The 12,544-nt window shown below is 36.0% G+C and overlaps 1 protein-coding gene across 2 annotated transcripts in view; it reads left to right on the top strand.

Annotated features, from left to right (window-relative positions):
• Nucleotides 1–2,464: 2,464 nt before the first annotated feature.
• LOC131036786 (uncharacterized) overlaps nucleotides 2,465–12,544 on the top strand; it is a 193,281-nt gene continuing 183,201 nt past the window's right edge. For both annotated transcript variants that reach the window (XM_057968776.2, XM_057968774.2), the window contains exon 1: nucleotides 2,465–2,873. Coding sequence is in view for 1 of the 2 variants with exons in the window: in XM_057968774.2 (XP_057824757.1) it covers nucleotides 2,589–2,873 (285 nt within the window). In the remaining variant the exon portion in view is untranslated. The remainder of the gene's footprint in view (nucleotides 2,874–12,544) is intronic.

Here is a 12,544-nt window from a genome sequence, read left to right on the forward strand (position 1 = left end):
TGAGGGTGCTGATTATATAGAACTTGCCCCTTTGGAATTTCCTATCTCCTGCATGAAACTTCTCTCTTAACAGACCTTCCATTCAGAAATTTCCTTCATTCCCTACTCTTGGTGTGGTTGTTCTTTTGTAAGTGCCTATAATGAGGGTGTTGGCCTTCGGGGCAATATCTTTGCTGTTGACATTTATTGGGAGAATCTCCTCATTAAGGAGAGACTTTGTTGTGGTTTCTATTTTTTTGGGATTGACCTACCTTTTGTTTGATTGTCCTCTCCCATCTCCTTGCTTCGTGGGGTGTTTTTACTTCCTTGTATGGTTATAGGGGGGATGTTGTCATGCCTTATGGCAACATCTCTGTTGTAGCTATTTCTGGTAGTAGCTCCTTATTAAGTATGGAGGATGGAGGGGGCAATTTATGACTGGCTGACATTTATTTGATAGTGAATGGGATTTGGGTTGATTATCATGTTTGTTCTATGGCTGTATTTTTGAATATTATGGATATCTCTGTTGATGAATATCTTCGTCTTCTTTTGTTAGTTCGGAGATTGTCTTTTGGTCTTTCTTTATTTCTTAACTTTGTGGCAAGTTGTTTGACAATTTATAAGAGTGAGATTGTATGGGTTCTTGTGTAATTATTTTCCTATATGGTCAGAAATGGGATACCTTATGATTGGCTGACAGTTTTGGTTTTTATTGGGTTTCTTGATTGGCATTGTCTTGTCCCATGAATCTACTTGATGGGTTTATGGGATTATCATCACGGTAGATGGATACCTCGGTTTCCATTGGACATCTTGGGGATTGTTTTGGTATCGGATCTTCCATGTTAATCATTAATTTTCGTGGTTGGAGTTTGTTAAAATACATTGAGTCTGATACTCTGCTTTTTTGGTAATCATTTCTCTTTGCGGTTAGATGTGGGTAACTTTGCCATGAGCTTTCATTTCACATTAAGGGGAGCTGGTCCTTTTGTTGAATCATTTCGCTCTGTGGGTGCTTTGCTGTTTAGGTGTTTGCTTTAATGATTGGGTCTGTTGTAAGATATGAGAGAATTTTCATCTCTTGGTATGAGGTCTCTTGCTCGACATTTTCTCTTATGATGATAAGATAATCATACAACGGTTGTCCTTTTCTTTGTTATATTCTGGATGGTGTGTAGGTATGACATTCATTCTTTTTTGTTTTTTGTTTCTATTACACAATGCTCTACATTATTTGGAGATTACTTGGCAAAATTGGTGGTTGGTGGCTTTTTCTGAGGAACTGGAAAGTGCAGTTTATAGGGTGGTGCAGATGGCTCCTTATCCTGTTGTTGCTGTTATGGCTTTTGCTTTGGACTATTTTATGGATTGGCCTCACTCTGATTTCTGAGGGTTTTCTTCATCCTTCTTTGCTTCTTATATGGATGGGCATATGCTTGCTAACCATTTTTATGTTGACATGATTGCTTTTACTTGGTTCCTTTCTGGCTGTGTGTTTTGTTCTCTGCAGGGCCTTGGATTCATGTGGTGCATAGACAGATTGTTTTTTTTTTTTGGGGTGTTGGCACATATTTTGTTTAGGATATGGTGGCTTCATTTTGGGATGTTATCTTCTTCACTGGTTTTTACAAGCTTCTCTCAAACTTCCTTTATATCTAATGCGATTGATGATGTATTCAGGGGTTGTATTTGGGTTGCCTATGGGCTATTATAATGGGTAGATAAGTTTTTGTTTTCTTGAGCAATACCGGAGGGTTTTCTTATTGGTTCTCATTGAACTAGACACCATGTAAAAATTATAAAGATTTAATATAATTTCAATGGTTCATCCACTTTTATCAAAAAAACAAAAAAAAAAAACTATTTTACAACTAGGGGAAAGGACCCAGTAGTTGAGCATGTTCCAATTGTTGTGAGGGTTGTTGATACCTTTTGTTCCAAAAATTGAACAAATAAAACCTATTGTTTGAAACAAAAAATATCAATTTTTGTTAGGAAATGTACCAACAGTTGTTAGGAAATGTACCAATAGTTGTTAAGAAATGTACTAATATTGTAAAAAGTAACCAATCAGATGATGCCACATCGGCTGCACAACTATTGGGGTCTCTTTTGCATGCCTATTGGTCTCACTTTTTTTTGGGGCTGTTTTGGACACCTTGGCAAAAAGCATGCTGATGTGGCATCATATTTGATGATGTGGCCCTGAAACCTTAGTTATAAGCAGGGGACTTGCCAAGTAAGCTGCTGTAAAAAAATCGGAGTGATTCGAAATTTTCAAATAAGATTTTGAGAAGCGTGAAGTTAGGGTGCACGACTACTGGGTCCTTTCCCCTATACTATTCAATTCCCATTAATCATCACGTAATTGAAAAGTTACCTCTAAAAAGGAAGTCGGCAATTCAGTTCGGTGGCTCAGAAGTGATACGTTTGTCCTGATGACAGCTACATATATTATTTCATTTTCAATGATGATTTTGTGGACAGAAGCAAAACTCCTCACCCATTCTTCAGGAATCTCTTATCCACATTGCAATTTAACACTCACAAACATAAAGGAGAATTACTTAGGAGTAGCTAATTTGGGTTGAAGCAGAACAAGGTGCATGTCAGCAGGAAAAATGATAATTTCTTTGGGATCTGCAAGACATTTTGTCACCCCAGGTGTATCATGTTCTTCGTGTAGCATTTCTCGGGGACACATTGTTTCTTCAACCATTTGGGCCAAACGTTGTAATGCAAAGAAAGCCAGTTACATATTGAGGGTCCGGTCAAGAGGAGAAAATTGGCTTACAGTGCGGGCTTCTGCCAAATCAAATAAGGCGAAAATAAGTGCAGAAGTAACTGAAACAGACGGCAAGCTGCTAAAAGCTTCCAAAATTGTACTACAGGTAATTAAAATGTTCTTCCTGACTTATTAGTGATTTTCTTCAAAGAACAGAAAAGAGCAACTGTTATTTAAAAAAAATCTGAGGTAAATCTTTGATGAAACTCTGGCATAGCCACCAGGAAATTCCAGTATAGGAGAGACGAACTTATCCCTATTTTGTTACCCATCTTTTCCTGGCGTAGTTAATTTTACAAGTTTGAATTTACCATTTGTTAGCCTCATATTTGATTTCGCCCAAATTTTAAACTTTTGTGTCGAAATTGGCAATGGTTGTTATGTATCGAACCCATTATGATAACTAAGTTGATGAAGTGTGTAGAGGTTAATTGCATCAAGCTTTGAATTTGAGCTTCAGTCGGAAGGAGAGTTTCTCATTCATTCAATCACCGTATTGGAAATAGTTGTGTAGTGCAGTAATTCATGAAAACAATCTAATCTAAGGATCTGTTTGAGCTGCATTGAAATCGTTTGACAGAGATGATCATGTCTCTATTGCACACAACATGGCAATTTTTTGGAACCAAATTACTTTTCCTTTGGGAGAAATTAAAATAACATTTTCTCGCCAGTGGTTTGCAAAAACAATTAAATTGGGAGTTTCATTTAGGTTGGAGCAAAATAAATATACAAGGACTTCATGGTATAGTCTATGCAACGTGGCCAATTTTCGAGAAAAAATGTGCTTCTAGTTGAAAGTTATGAAATTTATGGAGTTGATACATAATCTTTGTTGGCTCCTGATTATACTTTCGCAGCTTATCTTAATGTTGCAGAAAAATGGTGAAAGGTTCATTGTTATAATTTTGTCAGAGATTTATAATAGTTTGAAACTAATGGTGGCACCTGATGTGCTTTACATGTCTTATTATAAATACAAAGGAATGCATATAAGGAAAACATCAAGCACTTGTTAGAGCTCTTGAGTGGTTCTAAAACCTATTTAACTTGTCGAGATGCGAAATACATGAAGTTGGAGATTTAAAAGGTTATAAAACTCTTCAAATCCCTGAAATACATTATGTCAGCACTTTCTTGTGGTTACGAAACCTATCTTGACTCTTGGTATGCCTGTAAAAAATGAAAAGAAAACACTGTGTCTCGAGCATTGGACGCTAATATCCTATACTCAGCAGGGTGGTCTTCGAATGTAATGTCACGTTCTAGAATTCCTTATTTTTGCTTAAAATAAATATCCTATACTCACAATTAATTACAAATATTATTTTATCCTTGTACTATAATTTTGATATATATTTCAGATTTAGAATTTATAATATTATTTTGAAAATATAAAACTTATTTTCTTTGAGAAAACCCTGCATGGTTTTGAAGATTGGACTTGGTCCATCTCAGGGTTTGTGAGGACGAAAACCCTTGCAAGGGACATCTTCTATGTTAGTGAAAGATCCAATCTGGAGGTTTTCTTGGTGGTTTCATACAAGAATCACAGTTGAACTTATTTTTGGAGTTTCGTATTCAGTTTTGCTAGATATTTTTGCACATCAGACTTGTGGACGCCAATTGAAGGGAGATTTTGAGGAATCGTTTGCTGCTTGTGTTTTCCTTGGCTGGCCATACCATTCTTGCAGCTGGTCGTACCTTTCTTGGGTGTGGCATTGAGGTTTTGGAGCTTCCAGTTGCGTTTTTTCATTGATTGTTTTGCTTAAGAGTGGTGTATAGGATTCCTATTGCATTGTCTTTTAGTTTTATCAGCAAAGAAAACTCTTTTATTGGCTGTGGCGCCCAATTCTGGGAGCTTGTTGGAGCTGGTTGCAAATACGGTAATTTATCAAAGTCAATCAAATTTTCTAGGTATGTTTGAAATGGCTTAATAAAGCAATTTTATGATCTGTGTAGTTCATTTTTTCATGAAACATTTGTATTTCAGATCTGAAATTAATTCTGAAATAAATTTTGGTTGAGGGTTTCCTGGAAAAGTATTGTTTGGAAAGTTATTTCTGTTATTTCAATTGATGCAATGTATTATTGTCGTGGAAAATTCTTCTGCATCTCCTTCTATTTCTCGAAACACTTAAATTGAAAACAATACATTGCAAGCAAATTATTTGAAGTAATTACAGTGAGTGTAAGAAGTGCAAAAATTAATAGCAAACAAGGCTGCATACTACATCACCATGGCACCTATAACCATCTTGCAACCTACATCGGACTTAGAATCAGAATCAAATTTCTTATTTTTTTTCTTCTTTTCTTTTTTGTACTCCTTATGGAAGTGTCCAAGCTAAAGGTTTGAATGGGGATGAAAACCCTCGTTCATGGTGCATCTTTGGAGGCAAATCTAGAAAAGGTTTGCATTTGTGCAAAAAGCAGTTTTCAGGTTTGTTTTGGATTAAATGATTGAAATTTTGGAGCTTTGTGAAGTCTCTTGTAGAGACAAATTTCAGAGTATCTTGTAGATTTTTGCTTATGTTATTTCTAAAAAGTGGATGCCATATAGAGAAGGGTTTTTCGATGCAGCAAATGCTCTCAGTGCTAGCTGCCAATCTTTGTGAAGTGCTGGATGCTACAACGGTCAAGGTGTAGGGTTTGAGGATACCAATGTGTGAGATTTATAGTAGTTGGGAGTGATTGAAGAGTATGTTGGGCATTAGGGGGTTCTTTCTTCTAAATATCTACACATTTATATTTCCCAAAAACAAGTATAACTTTGGGAGATCTTAATTATGAGACAACTTTTATGTGGTTGGTTTTGGAGATAATAATATGATTTTGGGTGTAGAATGGTTGTATTCTTTATGGTAGTATATAAAAAATTGATAGACTATGGAGCTTAAGTTCACAATAGATGGGAAGATCATCGTAGTTAGAGCGATCTCAAATGGAGCTCCTTGGATAGTGATAGCAAAAATATAGAGGTAATTTTCTGTAGAGGCCAAGTAGCATGGGCAGCAAGTTGCTTGATTCTTCCCACAAAGCCTCCATCAACTAATAAAGGTACTACTTATTACATTGACATTCAATATTTTCTTAGATAAGCATAGCATGGGTTTCAATGATATGCCTCTAAGGCTTCCATTGGATAGAGGATTTCAGCATGTTATAGAGTTAGAACAAGGGGTCCAACCTATTATAACTACACCACACTGTCATGCAAGAGGATATATAGAAGAAATTTAGATGGCTATCAAAGAACTTCTTGAGGTGGGCTTCATAAGATCTAGCTCCAATCCATTTGCATCTTTGGTAGTTCGTGTTAAAAAGGATGGCACTATGTGGATGTGCATTGATTACAACGCCTTAAACAAGAAGACCGTTGAGAATAGATATCCTATTCCAAGGATAGATGTACTTCTCTAAAACTGATTTGAAATCATGATACCATTAGATCCGCCAGAGAGATAAAGATGTTGAGAAGACAACTTTCATGTGTCATTATTGACACTTTGAATTTTTGGTCATGCCTTTTGGATTCACTAATGCTCCAACCACTTTCCGATCATGTTTGAACTAGGTATTATGTTGTTATAGGAGATTTGTGAAAGGGTTCTCTTAGTTGGTTGTTTCTTTGATTGATTTGACAAAGAAAGGAGCTTTACTCAAAAAATCTTTGACAAGTTTAAGGAGGTAATGAGCTCATGCCCTATACTTGTTATTCTTGATTTCTCATCGCCTTTTGTTGTTGAGTGTGATGCATCTAGAGAAGGGATTGGGACTATCCTAACTCAGAAGGGGCACCCAGTTGCATTTGGGAGCAGAAAATCAAGTAAATTGAAAAGAGGCTACTCCATTTATGATAAAGAAATGTTGGCAATTATGCATGCATTGGAAAAGTTTAGACAATAGTTGGTTTGTGGAAGATCCTTTCGTGAAGACTGAGCATGATAGTCTTAAATTCTTTTTGAATCGCAAAAAAACTGCTAAGTTGCAAGGTTCGCCCCCTAGACCCCTGGTATTGGTCCGGTCCGGTCCTGGTCTGTTTCGCTTGCGGTCCGGATAGGGTCCGTGATTCACATGCCTGGTTCGGACTAGGTTGAACCCAAGAGGACCTAGGTTGAACCCGAGGGTCTGATGGCCCAAATATGGTGTTTTTTTTGCAAAATATTTGTTTTTTTGAAATCCACCACATCAAAAATTAAAATATAACCCTAAAAGTGAGTTTTAAAACATTAACTTGGCTCATTTCACACAAGCAACATGACTACAAGCAAGTAGAGACGAAGATGTGGGATATAGAGCTAGAGCATACTGATTTGGATGCTTTCACTTCTCAACTTGTTGCATTTGATGACTCGAATAGCGAGCAAACTTATAGTGCAAGTGCAAGTGGCATTGGCATTGGTTCATCTAATGTCAATATCAATGATGAGGAGGAGAATGAGGATGATGAATTCGAAAATCCATTTGATGATTAAACTTTAAATTGTTGAAAGTTGAAACAATGATACTTGAATATTTTGTCATTTTGATATTAAACTTGATGTATATGATGCTATGATTACAAGTTTATGTTGGTTTTGTTGTTTATATGATGCTATGTGACATGCTAATCTTAATTCATGTTTATAGGCTGCATATATATATATAAACTTTACATGTTTTTGTACTAACGAACCCAAACCCCTTTTCAAAATTTTGCTGTACCGGCGTACCGGTTCTTTGAATTTGAATTGGTGCCTGAATCCGAACGGGCAACTTGGAAAATTTGAATGAATGCCAACAAAAGTGGGTAAGAAAGTTGCAAGCTTATGACTTTGACATAGAATACATGAAAGGTAAGAAAAATGTTGTGGCTGATGCAATTTCCAAAAGACCCACTCTATGCTCACTTTCTACTATTTCTACTAATTGGAAAATTTCCATTATTGTTGACTATGTAAAAAACAAATTAGCTGCTGATATACTTGACAAGGTTGTGAAAGATGACAGGTATATTGTGAGGGAAGGGCTGATCCTCTACAAAAACAATTTTTTTTGTTGCCTAAGTTAAAATCAAGGTTAGCATTTTGAAACCCTTTCATGATACTCCACTAGCAAGGCATCAAGGGTGTTACAAGACATCTGAGAGAGGTTTCCATAAAAGGGATTGAAAGAGGATATCCATTAGCATGTTATAGAGTGCATAACTTGCCAACAGAACAAAGGAGAACAAACCATTCCAACAGACCTTACTTCAACCTATATTGATTCTTGAGCAAAAGTGGGAGAGCTTATCCATAGATTTCATCATAGGACTTCCTAAAGTACAAGGTAGAGACTATTTATGTTGTGGTTGATAGATTGATAAAGTATGCACATTTCATTGCTATTGCTTCAGATTTCAAGGCACCTCAAATAGAAAATATATTTTTCTAGGAGATATGTAGATTACATGGCTTGCCCAATAACATTGCTGGTCACAGGGATAATAGACTTATTTGTTCTTTTTGGAAATAAAATTTTCAGTTGACAAGTACAGAACTCACAGCAAGTAGTAAATACCATCCACAAAATGATGGTCAAATAGAAATTGTGAATAAGTGGATTGAGGGGCACTTGACAAATTATGTTTCAAATCAGCAAATTGCATGTATCAAGAGGTTGCACTTGGGTGAATATTGCTACAATACTTCACATCACATGTCCATTGGTGTGTCATCTTTAAGAGCTTTATATGGTTATTATGCACTTTCTTTTTCTAATTTGTTGTTTTCAGAAGGTAGATTACTTGTAGCAGGTGGTTTGATTAATCAAAGCCAAGAAACATTGAGGGTAGGAAAAGATTAATTTGCAATAAGCACAAAATCAACATAAGACTTATGCTCATCGAAAAACGTTAGAAAGATGTTCTAAGGTGGGTGATATGGTTTTCTTGATATTGTAGCCATATAAGAAGACTATTATTAAGAAGAGTGGAGTTGAGAAGCTCAAACCTCTATACTATGGATCCTATGAAATTGTGAAGAGGACATGTGAAGTGGCCTATGAGTTGGAATTTCCACAAAATAGAAGGATTCATAATGTTTTCCTTGTTTCTTGCTTAAACAACTTGGATGACGAGGTTAAGTTGATCTTGATTTTAGAAGAAGTGATGGAATCAAGAGCATCACATAATATCTGATCAAATTGAAGAATCTATCTGTCGAGGATGTCACTTGGGAGGAACCTGAAATATTTGAGCATCCCAATTTGCATTGCTTGAGGACAAACAATTTGGGAAGGGTGGAGTTGTCATGCCCCATTTTTTATTAATTTAGTTTCGTGGATAACAATTCAAATAAGATTATTTATTTCTTGTAAGGCCTTTAGGGTTGACCTCTTTATGTAACTTATAGTTTTTTATATTCTGGGCCTAGATTCCCTCCAAAATGGGTGTGAGATTTTGGGTGCCCAAGTTTGGGTTGTAAGATATAAAACTTTAATATTTCTATTTGGGAAAGCATCTCATCTTATGTCAATTTATCTGCTGGAGCACTTTGTGTTCAAGTTAATTCTGTGGACAAACCCATAGGAGATTGCAATCAGTAGACAAAAACTCATTGGTTGGAGGTATTGGAGGATGAAACCCCTTTGGTACATGAGGGTGATCTCATTCAGAGGTTACAACGAAGCTTCAAAGAGTAATGCAGCTCAGCTAGTTTGGTTCTATGTGTGTTTGCAGGATCAGAATTGTTGTTTGTGTCACTCACTAGTTTACTATAGGGATTTTTGCTGTTCCATGATATTGTAATGACTATCATAACAGTCCTACTTGATGCAAAAATAAGATTCATATCATTATATTAAGTTGCAAGCATTCTGGATTAATTTGGTGTAGTTTCGGTATTGACGAGTTGCTAGTTTGTGTTACAATTTTGCTAAGTTGTATGGAATTTGTTAAGTTTTATTGATACATATTTTATGTCAAACTAGTTGCTTGAACATTGATGAAATTTGTGGATATTTCAGTTTATGTTGGCAGTAATTACACATTTGTTGGATATCATAATTTGCATCAGATCTTGCCGTGGTTTATTAATTTATTTGAATTGGTAATATATTTAATTGGGGATATTACATTGGCTGTCTTTCTTTAGACACCTGGGTGCTTAACTGCATTATACATTTAGTTCTTTCCTGTTGATGTAGATTTTTTGGTCTACAAGTTAGCTAGTAATCAACATTGATTTGATTTTTTCCTTCACATCTTTGTTTACAGCTGTGTACTGGTCTTGTCTTGATAAATTTCCCTCTTTTAAATTATAAAATCTTGCTACAGGTTTTGACTATTTACTATATGGTGCATGCATCCGGGGCATAAACACAGTCAATTAGATATATACATTAATGAAAAACCTCATTGTAATCTTCTATAGTGTGCATACTTATACATTCTATTTATAATTTTAAGTATTAGGTATAATTAAGTCTTAGGGAGCTTTCCCTTATAATTTAAAGAAAAAATCTACCATGTTTGCTGTTTCATTTTGTGTTGTGCAGCAGCCATAGAAATGGGACTTGGACTCGGCTCGGACTCGGCAAGGCCGATTCGACTCGAGACTCGGACTTGGAAAAAAAAAAATCAGCTCAGACTCGGCTGATCTCGGCAAAAGTGAAAACTCAAGAAATTTAGAGATTTTTAAAGATTTAAAACTTGTTTCATGCACCCTTTATTAAATACACCTTAAAGACACAATAACATCATCAAATAGAAGCTAATTTGATTACATACACAAGTATACATCAATCACATAAGCATAAACGCAAATTGTAGCTGAAGGAAATAACAAACATAGATATATAAATATTGTCAAATTTATACAATATTACAAAACTCATGGAATAAAAAATCCATGTCATCATATGATCAAATGTTCCATACAAATATCAAATGTAAAAACAACTACAAGCCTATGGCTCAGAGGAGCTTGCATCCCTCCTATGAAGGTGTCTAAGGTAGGTCCTGGATGATTTGGCAGCCATAGCTTCTGTCTGTGACACCATGCCACCCTCACCAACATTAGGTATATGAGTATCTGTATCTTCCTTTGGCTCTACTATCTCTGCTCGTGCTCTCTGCTCCTCCTCTGCCATGGCTACAGCCTTAGCCTCTCTATCTGCCTGGTCGACCCAATCAATGTTGTCATCACTAAAGATAGGTTCTGTAGCCTCAGTGGTCCACTCGGCTTCAGGATCAACCTCCTCTAGAATGATAGGGAGATATCATTCTGTGCAATCCGTTTCTGTTTGAGGCGGAGGTTGTAGTGAACAAAGACAAGATTGTTCAAATTCTCCATAGATAATCTATTGCGCCTCTTGGAGTGTATGTGCTCACACATACTCCAATTGCGCTCACAACCAGATGCGCTGCGTGGTTGGCTCAAAATTCGAATGTCCAACTTCTGAATATTTGGTGTTTTTGGGCGAAAAAAGTTGCACCAATTATCGGAAATGAGAAAAATAAAAAAGATTAGTCTCACTCTCGACTCTCATTTAACAATATATAATAAAATTAAAATTATGCCTTAGAATGTATTTTTACCTGGCATCATAGTTGTCCTACTTTCTTTGCAGATAGGACGAGAGAAGTTCTCCCCTTGAGCAGTAGAAAAGAACTGTATCTCTTGCATGATTTCGGTAGTACAATGAGCAGGTGCCATCCGCTCTATATGACTGAGTAAAGCCCACTAAGAACCTCCTCATCTGCCTTGAAAGTACGATGGAAATGGAATGCCGGATTAAGATAATATGCTTTGTATGGATGGGCCTGTGAAGCTAGTTATGCCATCTTTTATCAATGATATCCCAAATGGGACGATACCTACTCTCATTTCCTCCATACATGAATTTGATGGCCTCCTTTGCTCTATCCATGCCCTTATATATGTAGCCCATTGCAGGCTTTTCCCCATCCGCAACTCGCAAGAGAACCACCAAGGGCTTAACAAACTACAAAATTGCAAATATTGTGTAATTTATAAAAATGAGCAAATAAGAGAAAATGATAATAAATTATAAAATAGAAACTTACATTGTAGAATTTATAAAAAAATCTTCTTCACAATCTCATCACAAGGGGTCTAAAAGCCTCCCTCATAAAAAATGCAATCTTCCATATCTATCCTTGCAATGGTAGCAACATAGGGTGAGGAAGCCCACTCCTCACTAACAATCATATGTTTCAAAGCTGCCTTAAACCGAAGAATGGATTGTAATGTAATGAAGTTAGTGGCAAATCTGGTGATTCTAGGACGAGTTAACTTCCTTTGCTCCGTGTATTGCCTCATAAGAGCTAACACCCATGAATGATTATATACAAATTTGCCAACATTTTTTGCCCTTTCTACACATCTCTTAATCCATGGGAGTTTCCCAATATCCTCCAACATGAGGTCAATGCAATGGGTGACACATGGAGACCAAAATATAGTGGGGTGCCTCTCCATCAAAAGTCTACTTGCAGCAACATAATTTGCTGCATTATTGGTGACTACCTACACCACGTTCTCCTCACCCACGTCATGTATCACCTCCTCTATTGCATCACATAGGAATGTTGTAATGTCCCCATTTTTGGAGAAGAAATTAATAAATTAATTAAGTTGTCCAAATTATTGATATATTTTATGGATAGCTTGATTAATTATTTTAATTAATAATATTAAGCTAATTATTTATAAAGTTATCAAATAAATTAAAAATTAAAGATGACTTTATATTTAATTAATATAATAAAGTGACTAATTAAATATTATT

Source organism: Cryptomeria japonica, chromosome 5, assembly GCF_030272615.1.
Source record: "Cryptomeria japonica chromosome 5, Sugi_1.0, whole genome shotgun sequence".
NCBI classification, from domain to species: Eukaryota; Viridiplantae; Streptophyta; class Pinopsida; order Cupressales; family Cupressaceae; genus Cryptomeria; species Cryptomeria japonica.